Genomic DNA, 17,893 nt, shown 5'->3' with positions numbered 1-17,893 from the left:
TAAATGAATAGTCGAAATCCATTTTCGTATCTATTTAACACTATTTGTGTCCGTCCAAAAGCTAAACGGATGTGAATACAGATAGGCTATAGCTATCCGAAAAACTATATTTACATATAAACGGATAAAATATCACATCCATATTTGTGTTCGTATCCGTTTAGTACTATCTGAATCTGTCCGATAGCTAATTGAATGCGGATGTATATGCGGATATAATATTATCCAAACCAAATCCGATCCGTTTACAACCCCATATCACAAAGATATTTGCAACCATTCATAAATAGGAGACATTAATAACAACTTTATGGATGTATAATTGAATGGAAACTTTTTCCAAAATGGAATTCTTACTTCCCTATGGACAAAGAAAATCTAAGAAAATCTTTTTGCCTTAAAGTGATTAAGAAATAACAAATATGACAGACGGGTCTTCACCAAAACAAATATGACAGACGGGTCACAACTCACAGGAGGGGGAGGGAGGGAAAAATCCAAAGTAGATAATAATCATGGAGGTTGCTAAACTTTAGCGACCAACCAGTCATCCAAATCGGACGCGCTATCCTCCGAAATCTTGACCATTCTCCCTCTTTCTCTCTCTCTCTCTCTCCCCTTGGTTGGAAGATTCCCTCGTAGCTTCCGGAGAATCTCTACAATAAATTAGGATTAGGATTAGAATAATAATTTAGGAAAGCCACCTCATTTTCTTCGTTTTACACCTCTCCTTCTATAAATGCTGCACCAGAGTTCATAAGTTTCCTTCCCCAACTCACATACGCGTGTGTGTTTCTTCTTCTCCTTTGCTTTCCAATCGTTCGCTCGTTCGTCGCCTCCATCTTCGTTTTTTGTCTGGTTTTTCTTTGGTCAATAGAGATCGTTTGATTTCCTTGTTTATTTCATAAATTTTGTTCGTTGGGTTCTGTTTTTCTTGTGATTTGGGTGCTTTAAATCGAGGCTTGATTAGTTTGATAACCCTGTGTATTCTTTCTGATTCTAACGCTAGGATTTTCTCTTTTTTATATCTGGATTGCTTTTTTTTTTTGTCATGAAATCGATCGATTTAGGTTTTCTTCTGCGGAAATCTTATCTTTAGGCTTTATGAGCTACGAGACCCTCCTGCGTAGGCTCGGTCTTCTCCAGTCTTTCTCCGTTGTCTTCCTCTACTGGTTCTATTTTGTCTCATGATCTCATTCTTCTCTGATTGATCGATTTTTTTTTCCCCAATTTTTGTCGAAAATCAAGTGTGCATTCCGAACCCTTTGAAAAAAGTTTGATTCTTTGAGAAGACTCATCTCGCTGACATGGCTCCAACTCCGACTTCTTCGACGGAGAATAACGGACGCAAGGGAGGAATGTCATCTGCGCAACCACTCACAAGCTCTGGATCCGAAGGCGATCCACAGTACGCAGGGGTCGATGAAAGGAAAAGGAAAAGGATGCTTTCGAACCGCGAATCTGCAAGGCGATCGCGACAAAGGAAGCAGAAGCATTTGGATGATATGATAGGCCAAGTAAGCGAACTTCAGAAACAGAACTGTGTGATTGCGCAGAAAACCGAGACAACCTTGCAACGCTACAACCAGGTCGAGTCTGAGAACCAGGTTTTGAGGGCTCGTATGGCGGAATTAAATGATAGGTTGGAATATCTCAATTCTTTCCTCGGATTTATGGAGGATACAGGGGATCTCTTCATGAACACGCCTGAGGTATCAGATCCTCTGCTGAAACCATGGCAACTTCCCTGCCAATCACAGCCAATAATGGCTTCTTCTGATATGGGTCCAATGTTTTTCTAGTGCACAAATGAGCTTCTGAGAATATATAGTCCGAGTCTTAGTTTAGTAGTGATCTGTTCATCTTTAATGTGAATAGTATTAGTAGATTTAGGTGTTCTGGTACTCTGTTTCTAACTGTTTGGGATCTATGGTTTCTGTATCCAGAACTCTGATTCCAGATCGTATTAACATTTAATTATGGTTTTTTCCTTCTTCCTGGTTTCATACATTGATGTGTTTTAGATGTTAATGATCATTTGTTTATGGAGATGGAATGTTTTTTTTTTAACTATTTTGCTTAAAATATGTACAAGTGGTTTTGTAAACAGGTGGAAATTGGAATTCTGAGTTACTTGGGTTTGTGTTGGAGTTTATGGATGGATTGATGATGATTGTCTGGTTGGGTGGCTTCTTCTGCTGTTTGATTTAGGAGATTTCAATCGATCTTGTTGGTATAAGACCTTATCAATGGATGAAGTAGGTTTTTATGTATGAATCTTGTCGAGATTTGCTGCATCAATTTAATTTGGCAGATTCTTATTTTCAAAACCTAATTACTGAATCAGGCAGGCTTTGTATGGAATAGTTAGTTGCAGAGTTTCATTGATGTGGTTTTTTTAAAATGTTGAAGATCATTGGAATTTGGAAGATTAGGGTTCAGTTTGTAGTTTCTGTGCTGGATCCGGTGTGGGTGGAATCTCCCATGCCCATGGTAATTAAGTTTGAATTTTGGATGGAGAGACAGTGTAAGTGAGCTATACACCCCGGCAGTGTTTATAGGAATAATTATTACTCCCAATTGGTGGGCACCTTCAATTCCTCTAATAGGGGGAGGGGATCCCATCTGGGACAGTGTTTTCGGGCAAGGGGTAGGATAATCATTTCTGCCCCATGTGAAGAATCGGAGGGGATAACGATTCGTGTTTATAGAGTTTAATAAAGAACGTACCAACTTGTAGGTGTATCTAAAGGTGGCCTGCATCAGTAGGCCCCATTTGAATCGAATGGTTAAAGCTTGAAACTGGAACATTCGATTACTAAACATGTGGGTAGGTTACATCCTCACTCACTCCCTCTCCTTCCCCAATGAAAGACGGGATGGGCACGCTGCTCTCGTGCCTATCCCTTCCCCTTAAAAAATTAGGGAGGAGATCCTTACCAGGCTGTGTGACCTCTGTACCAACAAGGAGCGGGATCCAAAAGTGTTGGATTTTTCATTTCATTGGAAACAGGATGGTCATTTCTCCATTCAAATATTTTAGTTTCTCATTAAATATTGACCACTTTTAATTTGAAGCCCCTTTTAACCTTCTATCTGAATTCCTTAAAATATGAAAGCTTCAATCAGGATACATAATGTTTGAGAAAAAGGACCTTGTTGAGGAGTGTGGCTCTGGCGTTCAGACATAAGATGGGGTGAAATGATTGCCTAACCTCCATGAAAAGTGAAAATTCTGTTGCTATTGATGATTTTGTTAGCACTCCCATTGGCCCCCTACTAACCTAGAGGCCACACTCCCGTACAAAGAACACATTTCCAAAAAGTTTTATTGTGCATCAATTGAATTTTACAACTAATTAATATCGTAAACCACCCATAGCAGTGACTAGTATTTCTCTTTGTTTGAATGATGGATGGGATTCCTAGAAATAAATCTCGATCAAAGAAGTGAGATAGAAAATGGTGCTGATTTTTGCTGTAGTCCCTTTTACAAATATTAATAAACTCTTAAATCCAATTAAAACATTTGAACTGATTAAGTGATCGTTTTCTTTTTTCAAAATCAAATAGCAAGCATATTTGTTGGAGATGGTATACTTCTCTAAAGCAAAAAACTCCACTATAATGAACATGGTTTGAAGAATTAAAATTCACGGCTGATACATACTAATTTGTGATGAGAATTATAGGATTCAGGTGATTCTAGTCAATTCTAATGGGAATCAAATCAGAATCAGCATTCGGTTCTCAATTCCTATACCTTAAGCTTGATGATGTGTTAATCGAGAAATTTACAAATTCACCTTGGTTTATTCAATTTTCCATCCCTTTTTTGAAAGGTACATATTTAAAAATCAGAATCAGATCAGATGAATGGGCAGAACCTGATCCCAATTCCTGCAAGGGATGATTAATAGAGCATTTCTAAAGTTTAGGCATATTCTGACGGATTATGATTTGTTCCAATCTATTCTGGCCGTTTCAAAATGGAATCTAACCAAAATCCGCTAAACCTGATTCTGATACCAATTCCTTGTTTTAAAACCCTGTGTACGTAGAAACAAAAAACACAAAGGCCTTAATTAACCATCCTACAATTAGAGTGCAACAATAAATTTTTATTGAAAAATGGATTTTTGATTTTGAATCAGCCCGATCCATACTGGTAGTGGTATCTAAAGTTAAAACCCGAAATTTAGCTCAAGAAATTATTAATCACTAATCACACTACACACAAAGGGATCACCGATTTCAATTTATATTTATGGGAATTCAACATTTCAAGAACACAGTACAGTTACAGCATCGAACCAACATCACTTAATCATATTATCAGGATTTCAATTTGAGTGATCTCCTCTCTACACTTTAAGACCCCTAAAATTATTTAAAAAAACAAAAAAACTGCAAATCTAACAGATAAGGATAAAGTCATCCATCAGAGTAGTCTTAGAAATGATTACAGGAAGAAGAAGCAAGAAAAAGGAAGGGAAACCCTCAAACCCATGTAGGAGGAGGAGAGATTAAATCCTTCATTAATCTTCGTAGGTGCGGCACTCAACGGTTTCAGGGTTGTCCTTGCAGTAGGTCTCCAAAGGGTCGGAGTCTTTCTTCTTCTGTCTAGCATGGCTAGCAGCTGCACTCACCTCTTCTACCTCATCCCAAGCCGCTGCGCACTCGCCGCTCGTTGGGTCCCCTGCACAAGTCTCCTCTGCACTCTTTATGCTCTCCACCACCTTCTCCGATATCTTCTCTGGTGCACTCCTCACTAACATGCGATCTAATCCTCTTCCTCCAAAGTTTCGCTTCATGTTGATCATGTTCATTCTCACAAAACATGGGGAAATTCCCATCTTTTGGGTCTTGTTGGGTGAATCTGCCTTAGCCATAATTCCTCTAGTGGAAGATAGACTTATACCACCTAGTGTTGTTGCCATTTCTGTTCTTCTTTTTCTTCTTACTCTTCTTTCTCTTCTAATTGAAATCAAATTGAGATTGTTTTGATGAGATGAAAGTAGCAAGCTAGCAATATAGCTGCGTCTCCTTCCTCTATGTACACACACTTCTTATCGGATCATTACCAACCAAATACCTCCACGTGTTGACCATTTTGAAGATATATATTATTCTTATATTATTGTTGGCAAGTCTAAACACCACAGACTCATCTAAGTGAAAATCCCATCTTGCCCTTAACCTCCCATTGGCTGTATCATTTGTCCCACCCTTGTTTGTTTTGTTAAACAGGGACATTTTAGTCATCGTAAAATGAAAATGCAAGTTCGAACCAATTTGGATCCACTACTGCCGAGCTGTCTGGCAGGACCCTACTGCCAAGTCACAGCAAGGCTGTAAATGACTGTCTTACCCCCATTCGGACAAGGCACTCAGGCAGGGGTAAGACGGTAATTTACCACCTTTCTGTGTCTTGGCAGTAGGGTTCTGCGGGGCAGCTCGGCAGTAGAAGATCAGGATGAACTATCAAGGGAGTCCCAGCCTTCCAGACTTCTGTGGCGTAAGAAGATCATCCAAATAGTAATGGAGGGTCTTGCTTACAGTACAAAATAACAAAGCTGAACTGATATTTCACACCCTTAAGATTGTCCATAGTATGACCATTCATCATCAAAAAAGAAAAAGAGAAAAAAAAGCCCTACCAATCTCACTCACATACCGAACATTTCTTTACAATGCCTACACATGGCTCATTGGCAAGGATTTTAAACTTGGAATCGGGGATGGAATCGACTGGAGTCAATCCCAAAAACCTAGAATCAGCCTACTAGATCCTGTTCTGTACATGTCTCGAATTTTTGGATCTGTTTCGAAGAATGACCCGCTTCGACATTTTTGGTGGCGACCTTAATGGAACTTTTTCTGAGATCTGTGATGGTAGCGGAGGGCTTGGAAGCCCGGAGCCCATCACTGATCTCATTGGGGGTGCAGGGGCGAAGCTCCCGTGGTACAATTTGACCCAACCAGATGGATTGTCCCGGATCTGATGGAGGAGTATTTATGTTCTTTACCCGCTTTATTGTAAAGAGAGTAAGATTTGGGGGTTTTCGTTGTAGGGTTTCAGGAAGAGAGCAGCAGCACCATTTTGGGTGTTCTTGAGAGTTCTCCATTGTAATTTTCTCCGATTTACATAGTGAAACAGCTTTGCCTTCGCTCGTGGATGTAGCACACTATACTGGTGTGTGTGAACCACATTAAATCTCTATGTCATCTTGCTATGTTTTAGTTTCTTTTCGTGCTTTGGTTGGTGTTTTGCTCTAACAGATCCAAAACCCAACGATCCAATCCCAAAACCTTAGAATCGATTGTTTCGGAACAGTTGAAAACTTCTTTTCTTCTTCAACCCAAGGCCTCTTCCCATCCTACCCGCCTTACTAAAAAAAAATTAAAAAAATAAACTGGCTTCATCCCCGTTTGTAGATTAAAATCTTAGCCAACAAACCCAAGTGAAAGCCCAAACCAAGGCCCAAACCAACCTCAGTCAAAGAACTAAAAGGAGGGGAAAATCTATCTTATTCCTCTATTCTCCGTGTTTCCTCGTTACTTCGAAAATTTTATTTGAAAATTTTCACTTGAAAAAAACTTAGATGTAAAATTTTAAACGTTGAAAAGTGTTCCAATGTTTGTTTTTTAATGAAAACAAATATTAAAAAAATTTTCAACATGTAAAATTTGTTGTGCAAAAATCGAAACAAACAGCGCAACTAAAACCCATCTCAAAAGGCAAAGTCAACCAAGAATGCATACCTAATGCAGCCTAAATGTCTGAGAGAACATGTACACAAGACAATTAACATAGACATGCAAATTCAGGTTTGAGTGTATCGATCGAGAAGTAATCCAATATTTACTTGTCCTAAAGAATCCTACCATTGCTGGTTGAGTGGTTGGGCCTGCAATTCAAGAAAATGAACTCTTGAACATGACAATGGAAAGTATGAATTATTTTGGGTGATTTGTCGATCGAGAAGTAATCCAATTTTATGAACATAACATCATAAAACAGCTTTTTTACAACACTAACCATTACATGATCATTTAATTCTAACATTTTGAATGTTTAAAAATGCCTGGGTAGACAGTCGGCACTGGATGGGGATTAGTCGACGTCGATTGGCCGTTGGCTAGCTTTCAATCGAGGTCGACAAGTCTCCATTGGATGTCGACAAGCGGTTCCTTTGGACGTATCAACAGTGAACCCCCTTATCGTATGTCGATCACCTGTTGGTACGTGCAGATGATCCATTCTCGTGTTATTGCATGTCGATTCCAAGGATTGAACCCCCTTATTGTAGGTCCAGACTCCAGCTAGACCAGGATAATCTATCAAATTAGGATGAAAATGATTAGTTTTATAAAATGAAGGGTAAATTACACGTCACCTCCTGGTTTTCAAACAAAACTCAAATCATCCACTGATTTTTTAAAATACTCAAATCACCCCTTGTATTAGACCCCAATATGACAAATTAGTTCGTACCGTTAGTTTTATGCTGTTAAGTGATGATGTTAGCTAGTTAAATAAATTTAAATCCTTAAACTACCCTTGACATCCAAACATTTATTTTGAAGGATAGTATTCTAAATTTAATTATAATGTTTTAATACAAGGGTAAAATAGTCCTTTCACCCCAATAACTAACAACAGACTAACACCGTTACTGTAGAGGGGGACGGAAGAGTATTTTCAAAAACCAGGGGTTGATTTGAGTTTCATTTGAAAACCAAGGGGTGATGTTTAATCTACCCTTAAAAAATATATAAAACATTGACCAACCAACCTAGCTTGGATCCGACAACCCCTGCTAAGGGCATTTTCAATAGTTCATGCAAAATGTTCAGAAAGATGTTGTAAGTGAAGTCTGTGGCGTAGGAGAACATAAAATTACTCAACCAAAGCCTAAACCACGTTCATGGAGCTAGACTTGTTTATCATCGTTATGCATGTCCTCTGGGGTAACAAAAATGAGGTGTCTACACATCGAATGAATCTAATAGTCAATAACCAGCTGGTCTCTTTAACTTCTCTGGTGAATTTATTTTCCGAGAATGTGATGTTACCTATTCCATTATTTTTAACTTTCTCCATTCGCTAACTCTTGTAACTCCATATTGTCCCTATTAGTCTCGCAGTCTTTTACCAACACTCTTTCTTGTAAGTGTTTTTTTTTCCCCTGAGAACAATCATTTCTTGTCATGTTTCACTACCACCGACCCTTTTTTTGACATATACTCTGAGTACTTGCTGGTTAGCTTCAGTTTGGCCTGTTTGAAGATGTGAGCTTGGATATATTGGAATTGCATAGTTGGATTAATACTGGTTTGGATTTAAGAAGAAGATGATGATGATTAATTGTTGATTAATGATAGTTCAACATCCTTATTGTACGTATTCGTGTCTGGGGTTTTCCTCTTTGTTTTCTTTTTTTTTTTATTTTATTTTAATCATTTTGATTTTAACTGGCCCTATTTGACCTGCCAAATAGAAACAAATTACTTATTTTCCATTCCCTAAAGAGACACGATCTTAAGAATGAACAAAGGCAATGATAAAAAAAAACAAGGGAAAAAGATTTAAGGCAAACATGGTACAGCTTTATTCAGAATATTATCACCTCCAGTTTCCTAGTACCTCTAATAAGGGGGTGTGAACCCCACCCGAGCAGAGTGTTCAGACAGGGGTAGGGTGGTCATTGCGTCCCCCTTATTAGAGGCACTGGGGGAACTGAGCCTAGTAGAGAACTGGAGAGGATGATGATCTGCTTTATTCTGCTACCACCTACTCAAAAATTAGATTTATAAGATATAGTTGAGTTATGTAATATGAGATTACTACCCCAACATCATTACAATGGATAACATTAACAATATTGTTGTTACTTATATGGAATTTAGAATTTCATGTATGAGAATGACTCACAATCGTTGAGATGGAATCTACTCAATGTGGATCCGACACAATGGATTCCACCTAAACGGCTGCGAGTCATTCTCATACGTAATCTGGCTCCTCATTGCCTCCTCATCCCATTCATTGGTGATGATGGATTGGTTAAGTCAAAATATAATAATCAAAATATGTATATACAATAAATAAATCTAAGAAGGATAAAAAGAAAATAGATATTTATAGATAACTACATATATAAGTACACAGGCATGGAAAAAAAATTCAATACAAAAAGAGTAAAATACAGAGAGAGAGAGAGAGAGAGAGAGAGAGAGAGGTGAGCACACAATACAGCAGGGAACCAATCAAGAAGATGTGGGACTCACCCAGAATTGGTATCTCTCATGTGATGTGATGTGATGCATGTTCACATAGAAGGTTGAATCGAAACAGATCCTTTACGGCGCAGCTGCCCGATCGGTCATAGCAGTGCAGGCACAATGAGGCGTGCAAATGGCCGCCTTATCCCTGCTCGGGCAAAATGCTTGGACAGGGGTAAGGCGATAAATGCACGCCTCACATGATCTGCACTGCTATGACCGCTCGGACAACTGAGCTGTAGAAGATTAGGGTCCAGGTTGAATTTCCTTAAATTTCCTTTTCTTCACGACCTTATTATTGCTCCCTTCTTTCCACATTTCTTCCCCCTCGATGATGACAAGTAAACCATCCGTATTTTGTATGGGGAGAGGATCCTTGTTTATCCTCGGACAGTTTCTCACCTTCATTTCATTGATAAGGGGGCAATGCAAAATGTGATTGGTGCACACCTCTGCTAGTGTTGGTAGATTTACTAGAATGAAAAATCTGAGTTTTGGAAAAAGTGAGATGACTTCACCATTAATATTATTATTATTCTCTTCCAACAACTCCCCAACTTCTTCTTCCTTAGCATCATCATCATCTGCTTCAATTATTACATCCATTCTCTCGCAATCACTAACAAGAATACTGTACAAGTACTTGAACGAGTGTCGTCGCATTTCCTTCGTGAAGACCATCTTCAAGCTATGGCATCGCTCTATATCTATCAACATTAGTTGATTAAAGCAATTTATTGGTGCGAGACCAACACATATCTTCTTCAATTTTGGCAATTCTATTAGTATTAACAATCCATTGGGACATTGGTGGTCGACCACTAATCCATCCATCACCTCCTCCAAGTCTTCACAATTTATTAATTTAGTACCGGTATCACAAATGCGCCCACATGTCACACCCTGGCAATCCTCAATAGTTAAGAACTGTAGATTTTGAGATTCATTGATCAGAGCTTGTAGAGCGTCTTGTCTTACTACTCTGCAACGTCTCAGCTCCAATCCCACAATCTACTTGGCCATAGGTTTGAACCAATCAAATATAATGATATCTTGGAAGGAAATGGAAAAAGATGTTAAATTGGTCAAGTGGAACAACTCCCCCACATCAATCATACTGATGGAGTAGTCATCAATACTACTACTACACCCACCACTTCTCTCCTGCTCATCCCTTTGTCCCTTACGATCAGTACTCACCCTCCAATTTATTTTTTTTGCTCGACTCAATTTCAATTCCTCCAATTTGTGCAAACAAGAAATTATCCCCATTGGAATAGAAACATTGGTACCTTCCGGGTTCAAGTATCTCAAATTACTTAAACCTTCCACACATTCAGATCCGAGGATTTGTTGATCTAACATTTCACAATAAAACAGAACTAAACTTGTAGCCGTCTGAGCATTCCCAGTACAGGCAATTCTCTTAACCTTGAACAAATCTGTAACCTAAGCACCCAAAGATTCACCAAACGTGATAAAGAATCTAGGAGATATTTCATTATCCATGTATTGGAAAGATCAGGTACACTAAGATGATCCATGTATTCAAAGAAATTTGTTGAGGGAATAACACTGTGAATTTTGTTCCTCAGATTTGGAAAATTGTCCTTGAATAGCAAAGTGGTTAGGTTTTTGGCACCTCTCTCCTAACTCCGACAACTCCTCTATTCGGGTATTTATTAGGGAAATCGTTGTTGCGTGTGACCACTCATGAGCTTGTGGTGTATCTATCACTGATTCACCAGTCCTTATCAAGAACTTGTTGAGGCTGCTATTATCAGTGTACTCTGAAGATGTAATCCACAATGCAAGCTCTCGCATCATATCATGCATCTTTACAGTACTACTTTTATGATCTCCATCTTCCAACATGCAAGCAATTTTCAAGCTCTCAATTAGATCCTCGACTTTATTTCTAGCAGCTTTCAAACTCCCTAATTTATCTACTAATCCTTTTCCAATGCAATAATCTAACAACTCGTATCCCCCAATTTCAAAATTATAGTCTTCACAGAAACACGCACAATAAAGAAATAGACTCCTAAGCATATCATTCTCCAATCTATCAAAACTGAATTTTAAAGGAACAAATACTTCTTCCTTCATACCTCGAATCTCAGTGGCTGAGAGCTCCATTTCCCACAAGGCATTCTCCCACAACCCAACTCCATGTCGATTTGCCATTGCGTGAGCAACAATGACAATTGCAAGGGGAAGCCCCTTACACCTTCCAACAATTTTTTCAGCAAAGCGCTTTATATCATTGGCAGCAACATGTTCGCCAGCTATATCAACAAAGAGCTCCCATGATTCGGCATCAGATAATGGCTCTACTTTTATTGTTTTTCTAGCATCCATATCAGTGCAGATATCTTGAATCCGACTGATTATAAGAATCTTGCTTCCTTTGTTGTTTAGAACTGGGTGAGGGATTCCAACATCCATGAGCTTTAATTTGCACCAAACATCATCAAAAATTAAAAGAAATTTCTTCTTCATTAGGGCTTTAAACAATGCATCAGCCCCACTATTATCTGGTAATCCAAGGCACTTACTGATACTGTCTTGGATACTTCTCAAATTCGGAGTGGCAGACACTGTAACCATTATCACAGTCTCAAAAGATATCTTTACTCCTCTGGCCAAATCTTTTTCCAAGTAGTGATTGTTTAATTACTAGTTTGGCGAGAGTGGTTTTACCCACTCCCCCCATACCATATACTCCAATTATGCTAAAACGTGGATCACCTATGCAATCAAGCATCTGTAGCAGCGCGGATTTAGTAGATGGCTGGTTCTCAATTTTAATTGGCTCCGATGGGATCTCTATCACAGGGTTTGGAGAAAGGATCTCACTCAGCCCACCCGAGACGTCTTCCACTATCTGTGCAATCAACTTCGCTTCATCCCTGCAATAGAAAGACACACATTCAATATATATATATATATATATAAATAATAGAATAGAAAAAGGACACCAAAATACTGGGACCGGACTCACCAACTGATCCAAACGGCAGCTAGAAAAGGCCTAAATAATCTTGATATATAGCTATTAGCTGGTCATCCTAACATGAAATCCTACGGCTCCCCTCCCTCTTAACAAAAACGCTATTCTATCAATTCTCTCTCTCTCTCTCCCTAAAGATTTCGACTTTTAAATTGTATGTTTTCAGCTAAGCTCTTCCACGAATGATCTCTGAAGCCAACTTAATTATATCAATTTATTTATATAATCATTCATTCTCCATCTCTAACAACTAACAACTACGGATTCTATCAAAAAAACATATATCTTTGTAATTAAGGAAGGAATAAGTAATTACCGGTTCCGAAAGTTATTCAATACCAACCCACTGAGTTCACCTGCCTTTTTGAGAAGTTACCTCCACCTTTCCACCACCTCTGGTTGGAAACACTGTTGATGCTGGCGAAAGGGCTCCTCAAAGCTCCCCCTTTGATGCCTTACGTCCGAAGGTTCGACACCCATGAGGAAAACAGGAATTAGCCTTTGGCAAACCTGCTTTTCCCTGCAATCCATCATCAAGACAAGCTCTTCAAGGCATCGTATTTACTCGAGAATATGATAATTGCGCATCTTGATTCTTTGATTCCTTACTCGATCGTCGGAGAGATCATCTGCTCTCCTCCTCTTCCTCTTCCTCTTTTCGCGTTCTCATCATTGTCCTTGAATGTTTTGATATTGGCCCTCTCCAGGGAAGCGTAGAGCTTACTTACGAAATTAATGTTCCCTTTTTCTTCTTCCTCCGTAAATCAATATTGCATCGTAATTCCATCCAGCAGAGGTGGAAGAGGACGGGATAACCTTAGTGTGGGTTGCCATCAATCTATCTATCTATCTGAAGTAACCAAAGTTGCACAACTTAATTACTTTGATCCAAGAAGATTTAGAACTCTCCGAAGTGAGATTCGATGAGATGATCGATCAAAGATTTCTCCCTCTTCAGTAGGTAGAGATATTCAGATGATGAAGGTAAAACTGGTTACAGTACAGTACACGCGATTCAGTACTCTTTGGGAGAAAGTTCTCTTTCCGGGACATAGTTAGTAAATACACGTATTATATGTATATTATATGTGTATCGGAACGTATGAATGAAAAAAACTCCGTATTGCGTATAATACTTTAGAATCGGTAAAATATACGTATTTTAAGGGTCGTCGTATGATACTTGAATAAAATGCATATAATATACGTATAATACGTTTACATATATATTAAAAAAAAAAACTAAAATCTATCTTAACCGTTAAACCAATTCCTAATACTAACCGTTAGATTAAAAAAAACCTAAAATCTACCAAACCCTCGTTTCTTCTCCAGCGGAAAACCAAACCTCAAGTGGTTGGTTCCCCTTCTCCATTCCTCTTTCTCTTCTTCCACTTCTTGCGTTCTACCGGCGATTGCAGCAGTGCACTTGAAGCGACAGTTCTTAAGGTATTTTTCAGAAACCTTTTCCCATCCATTCTATGGAGGAGAATTGCTGGGAGGGCTTAGAAATTGAAGCCCAACAACAACACAAGACAACTCGTTCGATTTTTTCAAGAAACCCAACCAAACGAAACATATACAATCTGTGAGAACTCAAAACTTTTCTTAGCTAAAAACTCCATCACTATAGATTCAGAACCATCCATTCTTTCTGTTTTTGACGGTCAAAGAGACAAACTTTGGGATTTATTAAAGTCCAAAACCCATGAAGCATGAAATAAACTCAGATTTAGTTAATATTTAATAACAAAACTCAATTCAGCAGCAGAACCGAAACCTAAAATTAGAAATTGAAAATAGAATCTGAAACTAGAGAAGAAATTAGAAAGAAAAATATAAGAGGGGGGGGGGGGAGAGTGCTGCGGGAGAGACGTTTATCTTGTTCCAGAGACGACAAGATTTTATGAATGAAAAGAAGTCATGTTATCTTACTTCTTATTTGGTACATAAAAGCTAAAAAGACTCTTTATAAGCAATATTCATTTCAATCATCCCTTTTGATTGGTCATTCTAATCTCTACAATAAAGAATGTAATGAATCTAGGCTTGTTAACCAATCAAACTATATATTTAGGCACATCAGTAAATGCTATTATTGTGTTTATTAGGTGTACATGTCTATTGCATAGAGAATATATGCCCGTATTTTTGTTCCCGGATTTTTACATAGCAACCGTATTATACACGTACTATATTATTACCGTACCGTATTATTATATCGGATTTTTTTGAAAAGTATTATTGTCGTATAGTCCGTTTGACTGTCGTACGTATCCGTTCCCGTATTATTGCCGTTCCCGAACTTACTAACTATGGTCCGGGAGTGTGGCCTATGCCAGCACTCCCATGAGTCTATCTCTCTCCTCCCCATTTGAAAAGACACTTCTGCCCCCTTATTTTGAGGAGGAGAGAGATAGACACATGGGAGTGCTGGCGTAGGCCACACTCCCGGACAGAAAACTACTTCCTAATACTTTATACGTGGTTCAGTACTGCACGCGTTACCTTTTTGACCCTATTCCCCAAACCCCCACCTAACCTACCACTAACTCTTCAATTTTCTTCAACTTTTGAACTGAACCTCGAATAATGCGTAACTTTTGACCCACCCCGAATATAAGGAGTGAATTTATTGATAAAAAAACCCTAGGCGAGTTCAACAAAATAACGAACAGGGGTTTAGTCCCACATCGGGTGTGTGAGTATAATGTGTGTTGTATATATTCGTCATTCCACGGTCTTATCTTAAAAATCATTAACCTTTTGGGATTGATGTGTGATTTGTGTGATTACACGTTCATCAAAAAAAATAAAAATAAAAACAAAATAACGAACATTAATGTAAAGAAGCTTACTCAATTTTCTTCAACTTTTGAGCTGGACCTCAAATAACGCCGTAACTTCTGACCCTCCCCTACTGGTACCCAGTCACTTCCTCATTTTCTTCTACTTTATCTTTCTTTTTTGCAAAGAAGTGGAATTTTTCTCCTCTCAGGTTCCCTATCCGGTCAGGTTCGTAGGTTCCTCAAATATGGAAGGCGAAAATGATGATCTCACCTCACTCAGGTAGTATGTTCGGGTAGGGGGTGAGGTCATCATTTCCAATCCCCTATGAGAGGAACCTACGAACCTGACCGGACAGGGAAGAAGTGGGCGTCAGTTGGTTCTGTCACTTTTTTTTGTTTGGCGAAAAAAAATTAAAGTAGGCAGGTTGGTGGATTTGCAAATCTACTAGAATTGATTTTCAATAAAATCTGTTTTATTTAAAAAAAAAACAAAAACACACATACATAGCGAGAGGAAAGTAATTACCAAAAATCTTTTAAGCACCATCCGGATCCGGAGAGTTGAGCAGCACGCTCTAAGGGCTGACCTCCACCTTTTTACCGTCTCTCCGTCGCAGTCCTTTGCAAGCTCCCCAAAAGCATCTCCAAAGCTTCCCGTCTGGTCCTGTACTTCCAATGGATCGACGCCCTCCAGGAAAACTGGAAAAACCTTTGGGCCATGAGATTCTTCCATAATCAAGGCGAGTTCATCTAGGCACCAATGCGAATCAGCATAGTTCCTCGAGAATATGATAATGAAAGACCTTGATTCCTTGATTGCCTTTTGGAGTGCTTCAGAGATCACCTCTCCTATTTTTATTTCCTTATCATCCTTGAATGTTTTGATTCCTTTCCTAACCAGGGCGGCATAAAGGTGACTTGTAAAGTTTTTGCGGGTGTCTTCTCCTCTGAAACTCAAGAACACATCGTAAGTCCATCCAGAGGAGGATGAAGCAGACGGGACGACAGTGGGCATGGTAGCCATCAATCTGAAACAGAGAGTAGCAGAACTTTGCTGTGAAGAAAGTGTGAAAGTTGAGAATTGAGAAAGATTGGGAGAAAGCCAATCTCCTACTTGGAGTGGAGTGGAGTTATATATGGGTGGGGGTATTCTTTCTTTTTGTTGCCTTCTTGGCAACTTCCTTCTAAATTTTTTTGTTTTTCCCGGGGTCACCTTTGAGAAAATGAGGAAAAGGGGAGGAACCACTCTAAGGTGAAGTCGAAGCGAGGAAGAAACCAGGTATTGCCCTGCAGATATAGAGACGATCGACTATTCTTTGAGCTATGGAAGTGGAATCGGCAAGCCAGTTACCTCGGCGAAGATCAACTAGTGTTTCTATGAAGCAAAGGCAGAGATGATTAGACGAAATATAATTTCTTCTCTCTAAATCCAATTTAAAATTTTACCCTTGTCTGTAGTGGTCCATGTAACAGATAATTCAAATTTGAATTCAAACATGATCAATTCAAATACAGCATTGATCAAGTCAGAGTCCGATAGAGACACTCCAACTCCTCAAGCCAAACTCACTCCTACAAGATAGGAAGAGATGAGAAGGGATTCTTATCCAATGTAACTGAGATAGCTGTTGTAAATATTTGAAATACAATTATAAATACCTCACCTTATCACAAGAAACGATAAGGGGGAGAATTCATTCCAAAGTCCATCTCTTATATGGTATCATCGGCCAGTGACTAACGTCCAACACGATCAAATGGGTGACTCCAACAACTCAACCACCACCGCTGCAACCACCGCCGCTCCAAATGCCCTAATCTCTCCTACCAATATCGTCACCCATCTCCTTGTCAAACTGGACAAAAATAATTATCTCCTGTGGAAGTCTCAGTTTCTACCCCTTCTTCATGCCCATGATCTCTACGGGTATGTTGATGGTAGTCATTCTATTCCACCTCAAACCCTATCTCCCTCTCCCACATCTACCTCCATAGATCCTTCCACACCTAACCCAGCCTACCTAGCTTGGAGAAGACAAGACCAGATAATACTACGCTGGATCATCTCCTCCTTGACTGAGAGTACATTGGCCTAAATAGTTGGCCTCACTTCTGCCCATGCTACGTGGAGTACCCTAAAAAAGACCTACGCATCAACCTCTCAAGCTAGAGTGATGCAGCTGAAATATCAGCTTTTACAACTCAAGAAAGGCACCTCTTCAATGGTGGAGTACTTGCAACACATCAAAAGCTTGGTTGATAACCTTGCCGCTGCCGCCCAACCAGTCTCTAAATCAGACATTATACTTAGTATACTTCAAGGGCTTGGCCCAGAGTATGAGTCTTTTGCCACCTCCATCACCACTAGGTTGGAACCATTACCTTTAGATGTCTTCACTGGCTTACTCCTTAGCCAAGAAATCTTGAAAGAGCAACGATCAGCTCCTCTCAATCTTCCAACTGCAGAAGTCAATAATATATCTCGGAGTTCAGCCAACAACTCTTCCAACAATGGAAGAAACCGTGGTCACTATAACCACTACCACAGAGGTCGAGGTAATAGAAATTCATATTACAATGGAGGTCGTGGAAGAGGTTACACCAACAGCCAAGTGCAATTTGGTTCACGCTGTCAAATCTGCCATAGGACCAATCACACTGCAGCAACCTGTTACAGCAGGTTTAATCAGAATTATCAACCTTCATCTTCAACAGAAAGTTCGGTCCAGTCTGAAGCCTTGTTAGCTGCTCCATCAACATCCTTTGATGCAGCTTGGTACCCGGATTCGGGTGCAACCCATCA

At 39.3% G+C, this 17,893-nt stretch overlaps 3 protein-coding genes across 3 annotated transcripts; 1 reads left to right on the top strand and 2 right to left on the bottom strand.

Moving 5' to 3' along the window:
• The first annotated feature begins 1,256 nt into the window (after positions 1-1,256).
• Positions 1,257-1,843, top strand: LOC122658849 (bZIP transcription factor 53-like). The gene has a single exon (XM_043853983.1). It carries the CDS (start codon positions 1,308-1,310, stop codon positions 1,800-1,802), a length of 495 nt encoding a protein of 164 aa, XP_043709918.1. The 5' UTR covers positions 1,257-1,307; the 3' UTR covers positions 1,803-1,843.
• Positions 1,844-4,433: 2,590 nt separating this feature from the next.
• On the bottom strand, positions 4,434-5,019 carry LOC122657454 (calvin cycle protein CP12-2, chloroplastic). The gene has a single exon (XM_043852160.1). It carries the CDS (start codon positions 4,938-4,940, stop codon positions 4,539-4,541), a length of 402 nt encoding a protein of 133 aa, XP_043708095.1. The 5' UTR covers positions 4,941-5,019; the 3' UTR covers positions 4,434-4,538.
• Positions 5,020-9,534: 4,515 nt separating this feature from the next.
• LOC122659567 (probable disease resistance protein At1g61300) lies at positions 9,535-16,201 on the bottom strand. Its single transcript, XM_043854670.1, has 6 exons — positions 15,595-16,201; positions 12,812-12,821; positions 12,007-12,200; positions 11,026-11,888; positions 10,396-10,737; positions 9,535-10,299 (listed from the first exon to the last, which is right to left on the bottom strand). Exons 1-6 carry the CDS (start codon positions 16,112-16,114, stop codon positions 9,535-9,537), a joined length of 2,694 nt encoding a protein of 897 aa, XP_043710605.1. The 5' UTR covers positions 16,115-16,201.
• Between the last annotated feature and the right edge of the window lie 1,692 nt (positions 16,202-17,893).

The sequence above is a fragment of the Telopea speciosissima genome, chromosome 4, assembly GCF_018873765.1.
Source record: "Telopea speciosissima isolate NSW1024214 ecotype Mountain lineage chromosome 4, Tspe_v1, whole genome shotgun sequence".
Lineage (NCBI taxonomy): Eukaryota > Viridiplantae > Streptophyta > Magnoliopsida > Proteales > Proteaceae > Telopea > Telopea speciosissima.
Note: the sequence above shows the minus strand (reverse complement) of the source record. Positions and strands in the feature narration are given on the sequence as shown.